Source organism: Typopeltis vanoorti, chromosome 4 (genome assembly GCF_054136105.1).
Source record: "Typopeltis vanoorti isolate ZY-2024b chromosome 4, IOZ_Tvanoo_1.0, whole genome shotgun sequence".
NCBI lineage: Eukaryota > Metazoa > Arthropoda > Arachnida > Uropygi > Thelyphonidae > Typopeltis > Typopeltis vanoorti.
Genome location: NC_143552.1, coordinates 143,444,292 through 143,466,974, shown reverse-complemented (window position 1 = coordinate 143,466,974; position 22,683 = coordinate 143,444,292). Strand labels below are relative to the sequence as shown.

Here is a 22,683-nt window from a genome sequence, read left to right as displayed (position 1 = left end):
ACTTTTCAGGTTTAAAGTATTCAATATAAGATTGGTGTTCTTCTAGCCGAATAGAGGCAGATCTTCCTCTTTGTCCGAAATAAGATAATACACAAGAGCAAGGAATCTGGTAGACACCTGGATAATTAAGATGTGGAAGCTTGTCCTTAGGAGAAGTGAGAAAGGTGGAGATTTTTCTTAACGGTCGAAAGGAACAGGAAGATCTATTCGGCTAGAAGAACACCAGTCTTATATTCAATACCTTGGACCTGAGCAGTCTGGACTTACAGAACATGCCATCATCACTAGACATAGAGTTCATTGGAGAAAGACAAGAGTCCTTCACAAAAGTCGGTTCGAAATGGAACGCCTTTATAAAGAAACATGTGAACCTTTACTTCACTATCCTAACTTAAACAGATCCGATGGTTTACATCGATCCCCTTTATGGGAGATAGTACTTTATAAATCAGCTAATCTTTCCTAACTTTTTATTGTGTATATATATATATATATATTTTTTATTTATTTATTTATTTATTTATTTATTTATTTGTTTATTTGTTTATTTATTTTTTGTTAGGAAATTTATTGACCTTTTCAGTTATCTTACACCAGCTACTTATGTGACTCTCGCTTTTTGGAGTTGTCAGTTATTGTTTAATTTGAGATTAAAATGTACTGAAGATGCTTGTGACACACAGGCGAAAATTATACTATTAAATAATCTATGTACGTGCGTTTTCCGTTATTAATTTTGTATTTATATGTCTGCTCATGGTTTACCATTACTAAAATTAAAACTTATTATACAATAATATGTAACAACAACAACAATAATAATAATGTTACATTACACACACACACACACACACACACACACACACACACACACACACACACACACACACACACACACACACACACACACACACACACACACACACACACACACACACACACACACACACACACAAACACAAGCAGACACGATTATAAAATATAATTAAATATGATCACGAAAATTCGAATAAATAACATCAAACTATAGCTAGAAAGAATATTAAAAATTCACATAAATAACCATAATTCCTTTATGGTTATTTTACATTATTACATATGGTTATTTTACATAGTCCTTATAAGGATGGCTTAAAGGGACGAAGCAAGAATGCTTTTCATCCCCCGTTATCTGTAGAAGACAGTGTAGGGATAAGGTGTTATTGAGCTATTAAAGCTCTGATCATGACAGGAGGGTAACAGCAATAGCCGAGCCTCGGTTAGAACTTCAGTGGCTACAGCATTGCCACCCATTACCCTCCCAGGGTTTCATTTCCTTTAATTAATTCTGTTCATGTTATGAAGTCCTGTACGGCGCATGTAATTTTTTCTTTTATAATTTTTTCTTAATAAAAGTACTAATAACGAGTCAACTCCAGTCACCAAAAAACAAACTCGAATGATAATAATTCCTTATAGTCCTTATAAGGACTGGCTTAAAGTGGCCAAGCAAGAATGCTTTTCATCTTCCCCGTTATCTGTAGAGGACAGTGTAGGGATAAGGTGTTATTGAGCTATTAAAGCTCTGATCATGGCAGGAGGGTAACAGCAATAGCCGAGCCTCAGTTAGAACTTCATTGGCTACAGCATTACCATCCATTACCCTCCAAGGGTATTGGATTGAATGAATCAATCACCGCATCTCACGGTCGATTGATTCCTAATCGATAATCCCACTGATAATTCTTAAGTTCTTAAAAGAAATGGGCGATGGACTGAGTCCTTGACTCTTTATCCCGTCTGAATGAAGAAAATCTGTGTGGATGGTGTGTTATTGAGCTAAAAGCTCTAGTCATGGCTGGGTAACGGCAATAGCCGAGCCTCAGTTAAAACTTCATTGGCTTCAGCATTGCCATTTGTTACCTTGGAAGTCCTAAAAAGGACTAGTATCAAATAAATAGTATAAAAAAAAATCCCTCTGATAATTCCTTATCCTTATAAGGATTGACTTAAAGGGGCGAAGCAAGTATGCTTTTCATCTTCCCCGTTATCTGTAGAGGACAGTGTAGGGATAAGGTGTTATTAAGCTATTAAAGCTCTTATCATGGCAGGAGGGTAACAGCAATAGCCGAGCCTCAGTTAGAACTTCATTGGCTACAGCTTTGCCATCCATTACCCTCCAACGGTATTGGATTGAATGAATCCCCGCTGATAATTCTTAAAGTTCTTAAAAGAACTGGGCGATGGACTGAGTCCTTGACTCTTTATCCCGTCATCTGAATGAAGAAAATCTGTGTGGATGGAGTGTTATTGAGCTAAAAAGCTCTAGTCATGGCTGGGTAACGGCAATAGCCGAGCCTCAGTTAAAGCTTCATTGGCTACAGCATTGCCATTTGCTACCTTTGCTCTAGTCATGGCTGGGTAACGGCAATAGCCAAGCCTCAGTTAAAGCTTCATTGGCTACAGCTTTGCCATTTGTTACCCTGGAAGTTCTAAAAGGACTTTTTCAGCCTCCCGCTGATAATTTCCTTATAAGGACTGGCTTAAAGGGGCGAAGCAAGAATGCTTTTCACATTCCCCGTTATCTGTAGCAGACAGTGTAGGGATAAGGTTATTGAGCTATTATTGAAGCTCTGATCATGGCAGGAGGGTAACAGCAATAGCCGAGCCTCAGTTAGAGCTTCATTAGCTACAGCATTGCTATCCATTACCCTCCAAGGGTATTGGATTGAATGAATCAATCACCGCATCTCACGGTCGATTGATTCATTCCTTTCCGCTGATAATTTTCTTTAGTCCTTATAAGGACTGGCTTAAAGGGGCGAAGCAAGAATGCTTTTCATCTTCCCCGTTATCTGTAGAGGACAGTGTAGGGATAAGGTGTTATTGAGCTATTGAAGCTCTGATCATGGCAGGAAGGTAACAGCAATAGCCGAGCCTCAGTTAGAACTTCATTAGCTACAGCATTGCCATCCATTACCCTCCAAGGGAATTCTTAGGAATAATATTTAGGAAACTATTAAACATAATTTTTTTAGGTGTACAAACTTTTGTTAGAATATTTAATTTTTTAAAAAATTATAATAACAAATTTAAGTATTTTATATATATATATCATAAATGTTTCATTATATTTTTAAATCTCTCTTACCTTCGAAAGTATAAATAATTACGATGATAATTTTGATGTGATAATCTCACATCATTTAGATATTTATTGAAGAAATGAATTATAAGTAACTTTAGCAAATCTATATGGATTAGTTATATCAGCGGACTTAATTATCAGCTGTAAAATATATCAAAATCCAAGTATGTATATTCTAGTTATAGAAATCCTCTTAATGATAGAAATTATTTCAATGTTCAAATTTGAATTTTTGTTTTCATATTTTATTTTTGTTAGTATTCATATTTCATATTTACTGTAATGAACACGAGATGGCACCACATAACAATGTGAATCTAAAGCTGTCATGCCTTTGTGCTGCCATCTAGTGAAACTATGTACACTCAATGTAAAAATTTAATATTTATATTCCGTATATATAATACAACAGTTATCTAGAAACGTAGAGGATTTTCTACAAGCATGCTAATCAAAATGAACATTTCATTAGATATTAGTTTTACTCTCATTGTCTTAAACGATTTTTTAGTATTTTTGTACGTATTTTACTCATTACTTGGAACTTTCGAAATATAGTTTTGTCCACTTCTGTCACAGGCATGTCAGTGAACTTATATATAAATATAGCTCTACAGTTGCCAACATGGATTTATTACATATTAAAAAGAAACTAACATTTACTCTGCTAATTCTAGGTTTCATGGATAAGGAGGCGAGATTTCCACGTATTAACAGTAGGTTTAGACACATACACAACTGATAACAGATTTCAAGCAGTTCACAAAGAAGGCTCAACAGATTGGGCTCTACAGATAAAATACCCACAGATGAAGGATGCCGGACCTTATGAATGTCAAGTCAGTTCCGATCCAAAGATTAGTTTCTTCGTCAATTTAAATGTTGTAGGTAAGTAATATCGTCTACACCATTTATCTCTTTCTCTCCTTTCCCCTTTCTTCATTCTTTCCACAGTACTTCTCTCATTTGTCCTTTCTATAGATTTGTTTTTAATTCTCATACTGTTTCTCTCTCTCTTTCCAGAAGTTTTCTTTCTTTCTCTTACAGTCGCTCGCTCCTGCTCATTTCTTTTTTTCATACTCTCTCTCTCTTTCTCTCTCTCTGTCTAATTATTATTATTATTATTATTACGTGACACCTCCAAGGAGTCCTAGGCTTTATCGTGGGAGGGCACACTACTCCACTATAACTCACCGTCTCCCTCACTTAATCCTCCAACATGATACCACTACCATCAACATACAGCGCCATCTACCGCCCACCACCACTACTAGTATATATTTTCCGTAAATGGTATGTGTTCTCATGGGTCAGTTCTAACGATAGGCAATTCTTTTGTAATTTTGTTAGTTGTTTTTCTCTGATTTTAGGAACATAGTATATTTTTAAGATGGAACAGGAAAAACATGAACAGTAGAGTCAACTTACTTGAATGACCCCATTTGTCTAATTTTTGAATGTACTTCTAATATTCAAATTTTCGAATGGGGCAATCCAATAATTATTTCAGGGATTAAGTATTTCAGGAATACCACGCTAATGCCGCATTCGCGCAACTCTATTCTAATTATTAACTTGCAAAATAAAAAGTAACTTCTTAAAAAAAAAACGAAAAAAAAAGACATAATGGTATTAAAAATTGATTCCCTTTATTATCTCTGCGGTCACCATTTACCGGCCATTTGCATTTCTAATCTATACTTAATTGCTTTTCTTGTGAATAAATAACCATTAATTCATCCTAACCATAATATCATCAAAGGAGGAATGGGAAAATGTGTGTGTGTGTGTGTGTGTGTGTGAATGTTCAGCTATGGTATGCAAACATGATAAAGATATGAATGTCTTCGAACATGATTATGTATCCGGCGAAGGGGTAGAAAAATATGCTTTGGGTTCGGACCTTTTAAGTATGTCTGGGGAGGGAAAAGAGGAAATTCTAGAACAAGGCCAGAATAGATTGCATATCTAATTATAAGAATAGGCTAGGTAGTAATTTGCTTTGTCTATACACAAATGCCAGGAGCATTAGAAACAAAGGGGTTGAGTTCGTTGTTTTATTGAATATGATGTGGCCTAAGATTGTTGGCATTAGTGAAACCTGGCTATCAGAATCACATATAGTAATTGGGATCGAGTGTAACGGATATACTATTTTTAGGAATGACAGAAGAGATAGGAGAGGAGGAGGAGTGCTACTAATAATATCAGATGACTTAAATCCAATTAGGGTAGAAATACAAGAAAACCGCGATGGTCACAATGTCCCATGTATCGATGAGTTTGAGTCTACTTGGCGTGAAGTGCAGGTTAACAGAATGAAATATATGATGTGGTCTTGCTACAGACTTGATGGTTCAGTTTCAGGAGACAAAAGAAATTTTGGCATAAGGTTAAATGCCTTTTTAGCCTTATGCCAAATGAATGATCATTATGGGCGACTTTAATTTTCCAAACGTTGATTTGGTAGAAGAGAAATCTCATGATAAGAAAGAAGAGGAATTTATTGAATTGTTACGAGACAACTTTCTCAAGCAGCATGTGAAAGAAGGAACTCGAGGTCAAAGAGTGTTGGATTTGCTCATAGCATCAAAAGGGATCTCTGTCAAGAATATGGCTATTTAACCACCAACTGGTGACAGTGATCATGCTATACTTTCTTGGGAAGTATCTAATTGTATTCATGCTCCGATTAAAAGGGTTACATGCTGAATACAAATCTGGAAATTATGATCAATTTAGGAGAATACTATCTTTGGTCCCATGGTATATCAGTTACTGAATGGGAAAATGTCAGCAATGCATGGAATCTTTGAAAAAGTGCTTAAATGAGGCGGTATCTGAATCTAGCCTTAGTGTTCGAAGAAAAAGAAGAAGAAGAAGAAATAGGTTGCGATTGAAATGGATGTCCAACCTTATTAAGCAAGAAATCCACAAGATGAAGGTGATGCGGAAAGAATATCGTGAGAATAACTGTGAGGGGAGTTATGAAATACATAAAGCTCAGAAAAGTAACGAGAATTGTGAGGAAAGCTAAATCGGAGTATGAAAAGAAATTGGCCATGCAAACTAAAGGCAATCCAAAAGAATTTTATCGTTATGCCACAAGCAAAAGAAAGAATGAATGTAAAAGAACAACTTTATTGAATGCAGATGGCACTCGAGTATCAGAAGCTAATGAGATTGTTCAGTTACTGAGTGCTCACTTTGCCAAGATATATCAACCAGGTGTATGTAACATGGTGCACAGTGCTACTGCGTTCATGAAAATGAGGTTGAAGAAATGTTGCATGACCTGGATAAGAATTTTTCTATAGGGACAGATGGAATATCAGCCGTTTGATAACAGAATGTTCTTCCCAATTGGCTAGGCCTTTCACATGTTTGTATAACTTGAGTATCGGCTCAGGAATGATACCGCAGGAATGGAAGGAATGCATGATAGTTCCATTGCACAAGGATGGTGCAAAAACTAATGTGTCTAACTACCGACCTATTAGTATTTCTGGTGTTGTAGTGAAGATTTTAGAGAAGGTGGTAAGACCTCGCATACAGAAATGGTAGACAAACAAACTATACTCTGCTAAGAGCAGCATGGGTTTACTAAAGGAAGGTCATGTTTTAGCAATTCGCTTATATTTTATAACAATGTTAAGGCCAAGTTGGAATGGATACACTATGATAATGTTGAATTTTTCTAAGGCATTTGATAGGATACAACACAAAAGGCTGTTGAAGAAACTGGAGAATATGGGATTGGAATATAAACTCTTGGTTCATCAGGCCAAGAGTTTATATCAGGGTATCATCAGGGGATGGTTAACAGATAGATATCAAAGAGTGGTATACAGTTGGTGTGAATCAGCCAGATTTAAGGTGATCAGTGGTGTACCTCAGGGTTCGGTCCTTGTGCCATTATTGTTCAATCTGTACATTAATGACATCAGGCAGGGTCAATCGTCAGATGTGCAATTGTTTGCCGATGATGCGAAGTTAGGCATGGGAATCAGGGATGCTACTGATATTCAGCACTTACAAAATGATTTGACTAGGCTGGAAATTTAGGCAAACTAAAATGGCTATCAGTTTAATATTAGTAAGTGTAAAGTTATGCATTTTGTTATATTAGCAGGGTTATGTTACAAGAAACTGACGAGGCAAGGGATCTTGGGGTATTGATGGATAGGAATTTGTAGTTCAAAGATCACATAGCAAAAGTCGCAAATATAACACAGAGGATAATTGCGACGTTGAAACGAACCTTGCCATGTAAAGATAAGGAAGCCATTTTGTCTGTTTATAAGGCCTTGATACGACTGCTTCTGGATTACTGTACGCAGATTTGGTCTCCCGGGTTGCAAGGGGATAGAGAAGCTGTGGAAAGAGTGCAAGGAAGAGTTACAAAGATTATGAGGACAGATTGCGAGTATGTGGATTGCAGACTCTGGTTTACAGGAGAAAGAGGGGTCATATGATAGAGGTCTATAAACTTTTGAATGGGTGTTATAGGATATTGTCTGGTGATTCTTCCAGACAGCAGTGAGTGAGTGAGTGGAATAATTTGCACTTAGGGGTAGTGAGTGCATCTAGTGTGAATGAATTTAAGGGAAGGTATAACAACTTGTTTGGGTGATTTATGGCCTGCCTTGATGAGTTGTTGACCCACTGGAGGTCTCAAATAATAATAATAATAATAATAATAATAATTAGAGTTTCTATTATTGATGATATAATTTTAAATAGTGAAACTTATGAGTTTAATTTCGTCGATATTTGGTTTATTTTAGTTGCCAGAGTGGACATTCTAGGACCTCAACCACTGTATGTGAAGACAGGAAGCGCCATAAATTTGACATGTGTCATCAGCCAAAGTCCTGAACCACCCGTATTTGTTTTCTGGTACCACGATGACCGCATGATCAATTACGACTCATCACGGGGTCAAATCACGATACAGAAAGCAAGCGGAGACACAGCGATCAGTAGGTTATATATTAAGGATGCCCAGTCTGCCGATTCGGGAAATTACACTTGCTGTCCATCGAATACAGACGCCATCAGCATTTCAGTTTACGTGTTAAATGGTAAGTTGCTGAATGGTGTGTATTTTAAACACTACAGTACATTAAAATCAAAGTTCAATTTAAAAATGTTTACATTCTGATTAATAAATAATATAGGATACAACAAATTATTAATTTCATTATTTAATTAGCAAAGAAATTATTCTACACATTTATATATAAGCATAGAATGTTATTTTTTATTATATTTAAGGTTTAAAACATTTAAGACACACTGTATAACGTACATTTAAATCTAATTTAAAAATTATAAAAATTTATATTGCTTTATTTTGTGTTGTAATTAAATCATTTCATTTTAACCTACATTCAGATAAACATTATATATTACTGATTTTATAATTTGGTTCATAACGTTAGAAATTAAATTAATATAATTTCTTTATAAAATAAGAAAAATAAATCTCTTAATGTTTATAAGAGAGCAGGTAAAACTCTTTAAACACTAACGTTTTTCGGAAACTGGTGGGCAGCCAGGTCTGCCCGTCGTTACTGCTCGTTGAGTTCATGGTTATCGATGATTTTGAAGCCTTTTTGGGGAAGAGAGAACATTAGACAGCTATTACCATCTAGTGTTCTTAAATTATCTGGATTATTGTCTGAAATAATGTGAGCTCTGCAGTTATTTCCGAGTTACGAGTCTAAAACTCCGAATTAAAAAAGAAACCTGCTCATGCTAATGACATGATTAATTCTGAACAGGCTGAAAAAAATTCCTCCACTTCCAACTTGAATCAAACCTCTAGCAGTTTGGCAGTTTTGCATTATGGAATCAAATAATACTGACATTAAGCTTCGCAATATACCGTTATAGTTTTAAATTGTACGTGAATGTCTTAATTTGAGTTATAATTAATTTGCAATAATTATTGTAGGCACGTTTGGTATAAGTTTCATAATTAAATCGTGTGCTTATAATAAAATTTTATAATTTTAATTAATAATTACTTAATTTTATACATAATTTATACATTTCGTTTAATCAATGAAATATACGTTTATATATTACTGTTTTTAATTCTGATGAATTCAAGGTGGTAAATTATTTTTACATTTATTAAATTTACACACACACACACATCATTTACACCTCTTAAATAAATTTAAAAGCATTACGTATTCTTAAAAGTCTGGAGATTGTTAAAAGTATACGAAGCATATTGTTAATTACTAACATCATCATCAGGGTGAACATTTTCAGTATGACTCATGAACTTTGCGATGTTTCTACAAAATGAGTCCTCGGAGAATTCTTAGTTTAAGATTTCTCTAGATGGTGTTTATCATTTCATTGGAATTTACGAACACTAAAGGCTTTAGTACAGATAGAATGTGGTTGCTTCTAATTTCCTGGTCATTTTGCAGCCACTCGGAATCTCTCGCATTCCCAGTGGCCCTAGGAACCGAAGTTTCATTGCAAAATGCCCTAATCGGGCAGCATCTCACAGATCCAGTGGCTTGGATATCAGGATCATAAGGAAACATGAGAGAGAGAGAGAGAGAGAGTGAGAGAGAGAGAGAGTATATATATACCGGTGATCCAAAAGTAACAGAAAAGTAGAAATTCAATAATTCGAAAAGTATAGACAGTAGAACGATGCGGTTTTTACAGAAATGCACAGAAAGACATGGGAATTTTTTTAATAACGAAAACTTTTATTACCAGAATAGTTACATTTACCACCGACAGGTGACGCTTCAGTTGTGTCAGTAGTTTGTGCAGTGGAGCAGCATAGTTCGCAACACAGCTAGGATTACAAATGTTCAATGTGACGGCTGTCATTCAGGAGAATAGACATCAGACGTGGCACGACACCCTGCACAGCATCGAAGAGGGTTTCAGCTGTAATTCCTGTCACATGATGGCGAATAGCTTCTTTCAATATGGCCAATGACGTCGGCCGACCTCTGTACACCTGTGACTTCAAGTAGTCCCATAAACAAAAGTCGCAAGGTGTAAGGTCTGGAGATCTTGGTGGACAATCGTGCGGGAAAGAGCGACTGGGGACACGGTCATCTCCAAATGTCGATCGCAGCAGGTGCTGGACAGGACCTGTGATGTGCGGAGGTGCTCCGTCCTGCATGAATGTTACACTATGGAGCGCTTGCCTCTCTTGCACATTCGGAGTTTGAGGAGCTAAAGGATTGCACATTGAGGAGCTAAAGGATCTTCCTATATATATATAGAGAGAGAGAGCCTGTGTAGCTCAGTGGATGTGGCGTTTGCCAACCACGGCGCTTGGCCGCACGAAGGAAGACTTGGTTTCGAGTCTAGTCGGCGACTAGAGGAAATTTTTCTAAGCCTTTTTTCGACCGGTTCCCGAGTTAGTCGATCTCTGGCACGGGCAAGCAGGTTTTTCCTCCCGGAAACTCGGGTTTTTCGTCCTGTAAACTCAAGAAAATCGACCGTAGAACCCACATTATTTCAGACATTAAATATATTGTGTTAGGGACCACGAGATGGCGGAACATTTGAGCCGTCTCTCTTCACTGAATACCGCTTAATTAGTGATAGCCTTGGGCCATCTATCTCTGATTGGTACCAGTGGAGAGTGAACTGCCCACTCAGTCTCCAAAAGTTAGATAGGGCTAAATGGCCTCGCCTACTCCCCGTATACGGGAATAAAAAGGCGTTAGCTGATTTATATATATATATATATATATATATATATATATATATTTTTTTTTTTTTTTTTTTTTTTTTAATAACGAAAAATTTTATTGCCAGAATAGTTACAAAATTTAGAAGTGCAATATATGAGATAGCCAACGAGATTATTCTAAAAATTAAATACAATAAGAAAAAATCCTGTATGACAGAATCAATATTATAACTTATGAACGAAAGAAGAAAAAAAAGAAAAATACACCACATTATAAAATACCCGTCCGCGCGGTTAGCCTGTGGTTATGCGCTTCGCAACCATATGCCTGGGGAAGAAGTGCCCTAGGTTCAATTCCCGTCGCCGACGTGAGGAGCTAAAGGATCTTTCTCAGCCATAGCCAAGTTAGCCGGTCTTGGGCATGGACAGCAGGGTTTTTTCTGCCAGTTCATCTGGGGTTTTTCATCCCGCAAGCAGGCAAACCGGCCCGTGAACACACACGGATACAGTCAGGAATACTTATAGGCATAGGGGTGACCAGCCTATCCTCGTACTTTGGTTACGTAATCCAAGCATGTTTGAAAGGTTGTAGGCTTTAAAGGCCTGTTAAAGCCATTGAGATAGATAGATAGTATAAAATACCTAGTAAAATGATTAAAAAAATGAATGCATCAAGGCTAAAGACAACTGGCTAAATGAAAAATGTAAAGAAATAGAGGAATTGGACAACAATAGTAAAGAAATTCATAAATCAATCCAAGCTCTGATAAATAAAAAGAAAATTTTCAATCATAAAATCTTTGTATAAACGATCAAAATGGAAAAATACTACTAGATATACAAGATGTCAAAAAGATGGAAAGAATATGGTTCACCATTGGTTTACCATCCATAAACAAAATATGGATGGTGAACCAATTACATATGAAGAAACAGAATAAGCTCTTTGTCAAATGGAAACGCGTAAAACAACAGGCTCCCTGTTAGATTAGATCCCTAGTGAACTTTTAAGGAAATTAAACGAAAACACAATTCATGATCTAAAGATTATTTTTAATAATGTATATGATACAGGATACATCTCAGATGATCTAAAAAAATCGATCTTTGATTTTTTTTTTGTAAATATCCCCAAAATTTCAATAACTTTTGAATGTTCAGAATATATACTAATAAGATTAGCAGGCCATGTTATGAAATTATACCGAGAATACTCCTAGAAAGAATAAAAGGCACTTTTTCAATAGAAATAGAAAACACTCAATCAGGGTTTCAAAAAAGACAAAGTATAAGAGAAGGAATTTTCAAGTTGAAAACATTAAGTGAAAGGATCCTACATAACCAGAAAAGCATAGATCTTTGTTTTATTGATTACCCCAAAGCATTTGATTCAATAGATCGCAAGAAATTAATACGTATCCTACAGAATAATGGTCTAAAAGTTTGTTGTTTCAAGGATACTTGCGACATAAGACTGAATGATACAATCACGTACTCACAAGAAATCAACCGAAATATTTGGTTAAATAAATATCTTTCTTGTGATTACGTGATTATATCATTCAATGGTCTAAAAGGAAAATATCTACGTATAATTACAAATTGTATATACTGGAATCAAAGGGCCTCAATAAGATACAAAAATGCATATTCTGGCAACTTTGAAATCAAAAAAGGAGTAAGGCAAGGATGTGTCTTATCAACCCTACTGTACAATATATATATATAGTGAGCAAGTTTTTAAAAATATTTCAGAACTGAAGGGTGTAAAAGTCGGAGGTAGGAACTTCAACAACTTCAGGTATGCAGATGACACAGCTCTTATAGCTGAATCTGAAGATCATCTTCAAAACTTAATCACAGAAATTTACAACAGAAGCTTAGACATTGGACTAATTATTTACCTAAAGAAAACAAAGTGCATGATTATATCAAAAGAACCAATAAATAAGGAACGAAATATAACTGTTAACCGAAAGAAAATTGGACAGGTTCAGTCTTTTATATATTTGGGACAAATGTTTACAGACAGAGGAAATTCCCTTAAAGAAATAAAACGAAGAATAGAGATAACAAGAAAAGCCTTTACTAATATGAAAACTGTTCTAAAATCCAGATGCATTAATATAGACACGAGAAAAGCATTAATAAAGTACTTCATCTGGTCAGGCCTTCTCTACAACAGTGAAACTTGGACTCTAAATAAAGGAGCAGAGAAAAAATCAGAAGCTTTCGAAATGTGGACCATCAGAAGAATGTTGAAAATACCATGGACAGAGAAAATGAAAAACGAAGATGTTTTAAAGAAAGCAAAAATGAAAAGAACATTAATGAAAATCATTGAAGAATAAAGACTTTAATACGTATTTTGGACATCTAACTAGACAAGAACACAAGAAGAAATTAATATTAGATTTTTGGAAACTGGAGGGGAAAAGAGGGAGAGGTAAACCCAGAAGAATGTGGTTTGAAGACATTGAGGACTGAACTGGCTTGAATTACTATAAATGTTCCAGAGCAAGTAAAGAAAGAAAAAAATTCGTCGACATGGTTGCCAACCTCCTTCTAGGGGATGACACTTGAAGAAGAAGAAGAAGAATCTACTTTATGTTTACGACATTAATTTTAGATAACTTTTGAATTTTCATTAAAAATATTGTAAAAAGACATAAATTCTAAAAAAATATTTAGAATTGGAAGAAAATTTTAAATAAAGTTTGAATAAATAAAAAAAAATAGAAAACACCCTACATTTTTTCCCATCAAATTAATATGAATAAAAGCTGCGCTGGTTGCTGAAATGATCGGATTGGATGGTCGGGGATTCGGAGTGAGTGATGGATGAAACTCTGGGAGGGTAATGGAGTAATGGATGGCAACGCTGTAGCCAATGAAGTTCTGAGGCTCGGCTATTGCTGTTACCCTCCTGCCATGATCAGAGCTTTAATAGCTCAATCACACCTTATCCCTACACTGTCCTCTACAGATAACGGGGAAGATGAAAAGAATTCTTGCTTCACCCCTTCAAGCCAGTCCTGATAAGGAAAGGGCTAAGATTAGTTGTACATATCACATTTAATCGTTGGTCTTTAACAGTATTTTTCAATACAAAATGAGCCACCCGATTTCATATGGATGAGGGGGCAGGGTTTTTTATTTCGCTAAACAGACAAATTTAACAGAAGAACACGTAATTTACAGACATAGTGCATTCGCCTGATGACTACGGTTGTAAATTAAATCAAAGTACACCAAAATGAAGTTATAAAAAGGTTTACTTACAAACAGGCCATCTTAAAAAGCAACTGCAATCTTTAGCATACCACAACTTTCTAGAGATCTAATAAATTTGGTGTCTCTTCCCCACAAATCCAATAAATCAATAATGTTGTGATTTACTATTACGGCGTTTAAATTTCATCACTCAAAAAGGGCCTCCATGGCACACTGAGTATTGTCCGTGCTTCAAAGCTGCAACTTAAAGAAATTGAAAGTGAAGTATTTCAATGCAAATGACGTAAGCATTTTTTATTATTTTGATTATTACTATTACTAATACTGCTCTTATGCAAGCCAAGTCACTTCTGTGGATAATTTTGAATGTGTGTGTGTGTGTGTGTGTGTGTGTGTGTGTGTGTGTGTGTGTGTGTGTGTGTGTGTGTGTGTGTGTGTGTGTGTGTGTGTGTGTGTGTGTGTGTGTGTGTGTGTGTGTGTGTGTGTGTGTGTGTGTGTGTGTGTGTGGAGGGGTTTGGAATGACAATTGTCTACATTATATATAGAAAGATACTGAAGCCTTGTCGATGACTCACTATTCTATAACAGTGGGTGATTGGCAAATTTTAAGTTTTGCTTTCTTGGAACTTCTTATTAATGATAACTGGCATGTTATAAAACCATATTTAAAGGTATTTGTCTTGAAAATATTCTATCATCTTTTCCTTAACTTGTTAGAATCGATAGCCTACTTGGCCAAATAGCTTGGCTTTATATATGTCTAGTTAATAATTCAATGTACAAATACCAACAAGACGACATTATAATAACAAAAAAAGGAGAAAAAAATACTTAAAAGTGTTTTTTTTCTTAAAAGCTATCATATCAATCTGAAGAAAGAAAGATAGACATGGCTGTGTATATGCGGTGACAATTACAGAAGAATTGAGTAATTTAGAACCGATTAAACATTATCCAAAAAAAGATTGGATATTACAATATATTATATTGGAAGTTATATTTCTGTGAAATCCATTATAATTTGCATAGAAAGTATAAATTAGACAGCATTTGGACGGGAATTTATCAGCTTGAATTTTAGAAGTATTAATGCCTCTGTCGATAGAAACAAAAGTTTAATTACATACAAAAGATTCTAATAAGTCGGATCGATAGCTCTTATGACTGAAGCATCTCTGTTTTTTAGAAAAATAATTGAAGAAAGGAATACTTTCTCCAATTGTTTTCAATTGTCCAAAAATCTTCTCCTTTTTTAGAGCGATTTTCGAGACAGTTAAAATGAATTTCTCTATAGTAGTTAATAAGACTTAGGACTAAATCTACAATACATTCGAAGTAAAAACTACAGTAGATTTCATATAACTAACCTATTATACTACGATATGTTTTATTCAATAACATTTTCATGTTAACTTTGGCTGAGAAGCTCTACTTATGTAGATCACTTAACGTTTTTTTTTTTTTAAATAAAGTTGCAAATTTTTAAAAACATCACGGTTTCTGAAAGTTTTTAAATTCTTTTTTGTTTGTATTACATTAATTATATGTTAACATATAATTAATATATAACTAATTTGGAGTAGCCCTCCTGATCACGTGGTTTCATCAATGTATAAGATCGAAGGATTAAGTATAAATGAGTGAAAGTTTAATTTGTTTGAGGTTATTTCAAAGAAATATTTACTTAAGATAACAAAAAAAAATGATGTAAACAGGAACAATTTACTAATAATGTAACTATTAATTAATTAATGTGGTAATTTATTTAATTATATCAACCGATATATTTGTTTCAGTTATAACACCATATAATAATCAGAATAAATTATGTTAAATAAAGTTGTGAATGGAAATGATTGCGTTATTAAATGAAAACAAAATATAACAATGCAAGAAAACAGCGCCCTCTATAATTTTTGATGTTTTTCTTCTTTGCAGGTGAGAAACCAGCAGCCATGCAGCATGACGCTAACACATCACGGTCGCCATCTTCCTGCCTCAGAGCGGCCCTTTGGTTATTATTGATTCGACTTCTTCTTACGCTGAAGAGGTGACGGTAGCTGTTTTGAAATTATGCGGCGTTTTCAAGACGCTGATCAAAACTTCTCTACACATACAAATCAAAACTGGTACCAATATCTGTTCCAAAAACCGGATAAAAGTGAAAATTGGTGTGTTTCTGCTTGTCAGTTTGTGTTTTTTTTCATTCTCCCTTCAAACAACCATTGAAAGCAAGAAAAGTGAAAGTTATTTGATAGACTGTGTACATATTTATTCTTCTGGAGAGATGGTGTTCAGTTACCTTGTTTACATATTATTCTTACGTTGAATGATCCTAAGAAAAATTGCCTACAAAACAAAACAAAAAAGAAAAAAAAAAAAATCGATGTCCGTGTGTTTATCTGTAGTTCAATTTTCCGACACCAGATGGAAGCACAGACAATGACTCCATCAAGTATACACCTATACAGGAATACCTCCAAGGACCTCAAATTAAAGTCATCGTATTTACGTAGCTGTTTGGTCAGTTATTCATCAGTGTACAGAAAGTGAAAATAAACTGACTTATTAAACACGAGTATCCTGAAGATGGAAGAGATTTTAACAATAAACAAACCATATAATATGAAGGAGTGAAAAATAACTGTGCAACTAGAAAATAGTGCACAAAAGTGAATAAATTTTTATAATAATCAAGTTTAAGGTTTCAATTCATTTATGTGTCAATTTATTATTTTTCTCTGTTTGTATCTGATTAATAATTAAATAAACAAATAAATAAAATAAATATATATTATTTGATCATAAATCATCAAATAAACAAAAGATTCACTGGGGAACAGGAGCGACATCTATTCACAAAATCGTAATTGTTTGTTTATTTTTGTTTTACTTGCATTTTCTGTTGATTAAAATTATTTAAGATTCCCATTGTTATCTGGAGCGTTATTGTAATTCCATCTACACACATCTGAACTTTTATTTAAATTTCATCTTAAAATATTAAGGAAATTAAAAATAGCATTTCTTCTGTGTATGTAATATGCAACTGAAATGAATTAAAACATACTTTGTACATCTAAATTAAAATCAGCATTTATTTAGAATATGATATCGCACTATTTAAATTTTATTTTCATTATAAACTTAATACAAGAATTTTTTGGATAAATTACGTTTACTTTCATGATACATGAAAAATATAATTCACAAAAAATTAAATTTTAGGAGTTTATTTTAATTTTTTTTTAAATTTAAATGCTATATGCAAAAATAAAATCTTGTGAATTAAACTCTTGATTCAAGAAATATTATCACTATATTTAAACCAATTTTTTTTCTATTAATTAATGAGTCAGCCTGTTCCATCCATAGATTTTCTCATAAGATGTTACTAAATATCATTGTTAAACATATATTCTGCTCATCCTGGTAATTGTTTTTCTTGTAACTATGGATGAAGCGACAACGACTTGCCATCGATTTAGTGTGACCTTGGAAGGTACCCAATAATGTCTAGATAACGCAATCATGACGCCTTAAGGTTATTGCCAGCTATATGGACTCCAAGATGAAATGATATACACTTACTGATAGTCATAAATATATAAACAGAAGCGTCACAGATAACAAAAAAATGAGTGTGAAGAGATTTTGATGTCCCGAATCAAAAGAACTATATGTTGACCATTACAATTTTCGTTTTTTAGTAAAAGGTAATGTAAAATTGTTTTAAACCTCATGATTATAAAAACGAAGCGTATTAATAGAAATTCAAATAATCTCAGGATTCTGTTACGAGAAAGCACATTTCCAGCAGTGTAGTATACAGTGAGAATTATTTAACACACTTTTATGTGGATTTCGGATTTAAAAATGCTTATTTAAACTATAATAAATATTTCGAGTTATAAATATATTCAAAATAACCAAAACATTGTATAATAATATTGTAATTTAAAAGTGCATACCATCTTAACTATTTAAATTTGGAATTTAAAGATAGAAATTTACTCTCAATATTACGAATAACGAAATTATTATTTACTAAAAGAAGTATATAAATAAATACCTTTAAAATTCAGAATTAAATATACAAACTATTAAATTGGAATTTAAAAGTATACAATTACAATATAACTGGAAATATTATTAATATAAACCAGGATATAAAATGCATATTATTCGAGTTGATATAATTACTACTAATTGGGTTTTAAAATACACATTATTCAAAAATTAAACAACATTAATGTTACATTTAAAAATGATTCATATTAATTAGAATTTAAAATGGATATTTAAACAACATTAATATTAACTTAAAGTAATACTAAGATTAAAAATGCGCAGCAGAACATTACTGGTTAGATGGGTGAAGCATACACGCTTTTCACATTCCCCTTTGTCTGAGAGGGAAGTTCTTTGAGTAGAGAGTTATTGAGCTTTAAGCTCGCCCTGGAAGGGCAGTGAGATTAGTTGTGTTCAGCTGAGCATATTTATTCTGTATCCTGTGCAGTTTTTGAATGTTTGTATCCGAGGTATGGCTCCATGCAGAAGATGGGTAAGTGATGACTGGCGTATCACCATCCTGTATATGAGTAGTTTGTTCCGAGTATCCAGTTTGCTTCTTCTGTTGATCAGGGGGTAGAGTTGCGCGATTACTTTGGATTTCTTGGAGCTTATGTGTTTTATATGACGGGTGAATTGGAGTTTTTTTGTCAAGCATTACAACGAGATATTTGACTTCATTCTGCCATGGAATCTTCACTTCTAGTAGGTGTATGTCCTCCTTGGTCTAGACCTCCTTTTTTGGAGAACAGTATGGCTGAACTCTTTTGGGGGGTTTGCATGAATCCTCCAGTCCATCAGCCACTTCTCCAGTGTATGAATAGTACTTTGGAGTCTTCTGATAACTGTTTTGGGCTGAGAGATCTTGCTAATAAAGCTGTATCATCAGCATATAATGCAGTGATTGTTGAATTTGGGTTTTGAATGATATCAGCTATGTAGATAGAAAATAGCAGGGGGAGGCAAAAGTGAGCCCTGGGGCACACCAGATAGGATCTTGCGTCTGGTTGATACAGTTTCATTTATTTTGAGGTATGTGTCAATTATTTTTATTAGATTAATTGGTATGTTGAATTTGATGAGTTTGTAGAGAAGACCCTGATGTCACACCTTATCAAAAGCCTTCGCAGCATCTATAAAGACTTTTGTGATAGATTCGGCCAGTCGGTGTATTTGTTTTAAAGTGCTATGGTTTTTTCTGAATCTGAACTGCTCATTTGGAATAATTCCTAATTTATTCGTTGCTGATTGTAGCCTTGTAAGGACGACTTTTTCCGCAACCTTTCTAAGGCTGGACAGAAGGCTGATAGGTCTGTAGCTTTCTGAGAGCTGAGGGTTCTTTCCAATCTTTTTGATTGGCGTGAAATCCGCCGACTTCTAAGTTATTGGAAGAAAATGCTTGAATCTGAGGATGGGATTGATTATGTTGACTAGATGCACAATGGCTTTTCTGGGGAGTAGTTTGATTATTCTGTTTGTGATTCCATCTGGACCTGGAGCCTTGTTGTTGTTCAGATGGGTTATAATATTTGTAACTTCTGCTGTAGAAGTGGATGTGACAGGTTCTGAGTTATCCTTTTGTTATCTTAAGACCTGCTTGACTCGGCGGTGAATCTTGTAGATAAGATTGATGTTCAGATTTTCATAAGGGGTTACATTGAGTTTCGCAGCTGTCAATTAGAGCTTCGGCTTTTTCTTTATCTGTGTGAGAAATTCCTTTCATGGTCTGTATTAACCGTATAGGTTGGCATTTAGTGCAGAGAGTTCTCAAGAAATTCCAGATGGAGTTGTCCTCTGGGTTTAGATTAGTCAGTTTGTTTCCCAATCTTGGTTTCGATGTTTTTGCAGAGCTTAACGGATTTGTCTATTTAAATTATTCAGAATTGTTTTATCTTGTGGGGCTCTTGTATTATGGTACCTCTTTCTGGCTTTGTTTTTTAATCTGATTAGGTCTATGATTTCCTCAGGGATCCCACCGCTAGGGTGAACGTTTGTGGTTTGTGTAACTGATGCTATTGCTTTTTTGATTTGGCTGGTAAGGTTGTTTAGGGCTATGTCTATTTCCTCTTTTTTGTGGATAATAGGTACTGGGCCGAAGTGATCTGAGAGAGTTCTGTGGTGCTTGTCCCAGGAGTGCGGAGGAGAGAATTGCTCTTGTGTACCGAGCTTAAGCAGAATCGGGTTGTGATCAGAAGATAACTCGTTTAACGTTTCCAGTTGATATGGGTATCTGATGTTTCTGAGAATGACGATGTCGAGTACATCTGAGCTTCCAGCTGGGCCGTGATGGGTGGGCTCTGTGGGTCCGGCTATAATAATAGTGTTTCACGTTGAATAATGATTTAGAATACGACCTTTGTCGTTGATTGTGGAGTTGAACCAAGCTGTATGCTTGGCATTAAAGTCTCCAGCCATGAAGATGGAGTCTGTGGAGCCGAGAATGGAGTCCAAGTCAGATACCAGTAATGGAATGCTGGGTGAATTGTATACAGCATAGATTTTGATACTGCCAGCATTGTTTGTATGAACTTCAATACTGTTATCTCTAGGTTCTTGGTTTGCGGATTGTCAGGACGTTGTGGCTTAGATAGTTTTTAATGTATACGGCTGTACCTCCTCCACTGCTGGTGAGTCTGTCTGTTTTGTACATAATACAGTTCCGTATCTTGGGGTTATTAGCTGGCCTGAGATGTGTTTCATTTACTAAGATTATATCGGCATCGAGATTCAATCAATCTTCCCCCCCCCTTTAAAAATGCGCCTTATAGTCCTTATAAGGACTGGCTTAAAGGGGCGAAGCAAGAATGCTTTTCATCTTACCCGTTATCTGTAGAGGACAGTGTAGGGATAAGGTGTTATTGAGCTATTAAAGCTCTGATCATGGCAGGAGGGTAACAGGAATTACCGAGCCTCAGTTAGAACTTCATTGGCTACAGCATTGCTATCCGTTACCCTCCAAGGGTATTAATCACCACCGCATATCACGGTGGATTCTTCCCCTCCTTTTTTCATAAAAACAACCACACCCGAAAAAGCAACTCAGAATTCGAAATATTAATCAAAAGTAACCAAAGGATTATTTTCCTAAATAGGTGTATTAATAAAATCTTAAAAAATATATTTTTTGAGAAAAATTTTAATTTTAAATTAAAAAAATAATATTTATTAATTCTTTATTAGTGATTATTTATCTATTTAAATTCTTTCTTAAAGTATTAAGTTAAATAATTACAGACAATAGTGTCCTTATTCTTATATAAGATTAATTACAAGTTTCCTCATTGTATAAAACTGACAATTTCACTGAAAAACACCGAAACAATCGAATTGTTTGTTAAGCAAAAAACTGTTAGTATATTAAACACACACTGAGAATCCAATTCGATTGCAGAATGCAAGAATTCAAAACGTTAGCGGCGCTCATTTAAATATTGTTTCTGAAAACATGACAGTGTGATCTAAGAAAAACATCGGGAATCGGAAAATATGTTTCCTATTAAGCAAACAGGATCTGTAGCGATTATAGGATTCGCTACACCATTAAAGTTACATGAAATTGTCTACCACTTGAAAATAATCATTTATCTGTGCATCCATTCTTGTCTTAGGGATTTTATTTAAGTATTTATTTATCTTATGTGAATACCATCGGCAGGTTTGGAATTTATTAGCACCGTAGGTGGGCTACGGATTAGATCATGAATACTTATCAGTGTAAATAAAGAACACAGAATAGCAAGGAACTTTAGTGCCTAATACTGAAGCAAAACTGAGGCAGCAGGACAGAAATGGTTCAGTTTGAAGAACTAAGCTATGGAGTTTAGCCTTTAATATCTCAGAAAAGTTCTTATCTAGCAGATAAACTAAACAACTAAACGGAAATCCTGATGTAAGTACTTTTGATTAACAGATTTATCTTGTTTCGAAATATCCTTAAAATGGTGCATTAATCTTTTTTACGTAAAAGCATCATTTGTATACTTCGTATATAAATTATTAGTCTTCCTTAAAATACTTTTAATACTTCTTTTATCATTTACGGAAAATGATTTCATCTTGTAGTCATGGGAGGAATTGAAGACTAGAAAAATAAATTTGGGAGTCCATTGACTGTAACTATCGCAAAAACTTATTGGACAAGTATGGTGTTTATTTGTTTTTAATGTGTGGTGTTTATATTCATATCAGTATATTATTATTATTATTATTATTATTTGCTTGTGTTACTCTGTAGATGGCGCTTCCAACCACATCGTTAAGTCACCTGAAGATTTTAAGTATGATTCTGGTCGTCGACTAGTAGTGGTCTCCAAACACCCCCAATTGATTGAGCAAAAATCTATTGCAATAAGTATTATAAAGAGGAAATATGCCTTGTATCATCATATAATAATTAAAAACGCTAGATATTTTTACACATTATTTTTATTATTAACAGCTTACAAACATATTTATTACAATATTTAATGTGAACAATGGCCTTGCATTTCTTTCATAATTTCTTGAAATTCTGGTTTGATGACTTCTGATATTGCAATACTAAGGTCTGGTTCCAAGTTTAATG

At 34.5% G+C, this 22,683-nt stretch overlaps 1 protein-coding gene across 1 annotated transcript in view; it reads left to right on the top strand.

The window, feature by feature from the left end:
* LOC150107732 (protein amalgam-like) overlaps positions 1 to 16,780 on the top strand; it is a 202,118-nt gene extending 185,338 nt beyond the window's left edge. The window contains exons 3-5 of the mRNA XM_090391502.1: positions 3,805 to 4,015; positions 7,915 to 8,211; positions 15,987 to 16,780. Coding sequence (XP_090247628.1) covers positions 3,805 to 4,015; positions 7,915 to 8,211; positions 15,987 to 16,102 — 624 coding nt within the window. The 3' untranslated portion in view covers positions 16,103 to 16,780. The remainder of the gene's footprint in view (positions 1 to 3,804; positions 4,016 to 7,914; positions 8,212 to 15,986) is intronic.
* Positions 16,781 to 22,683: the final 5,903 nt, after the last annotated feature.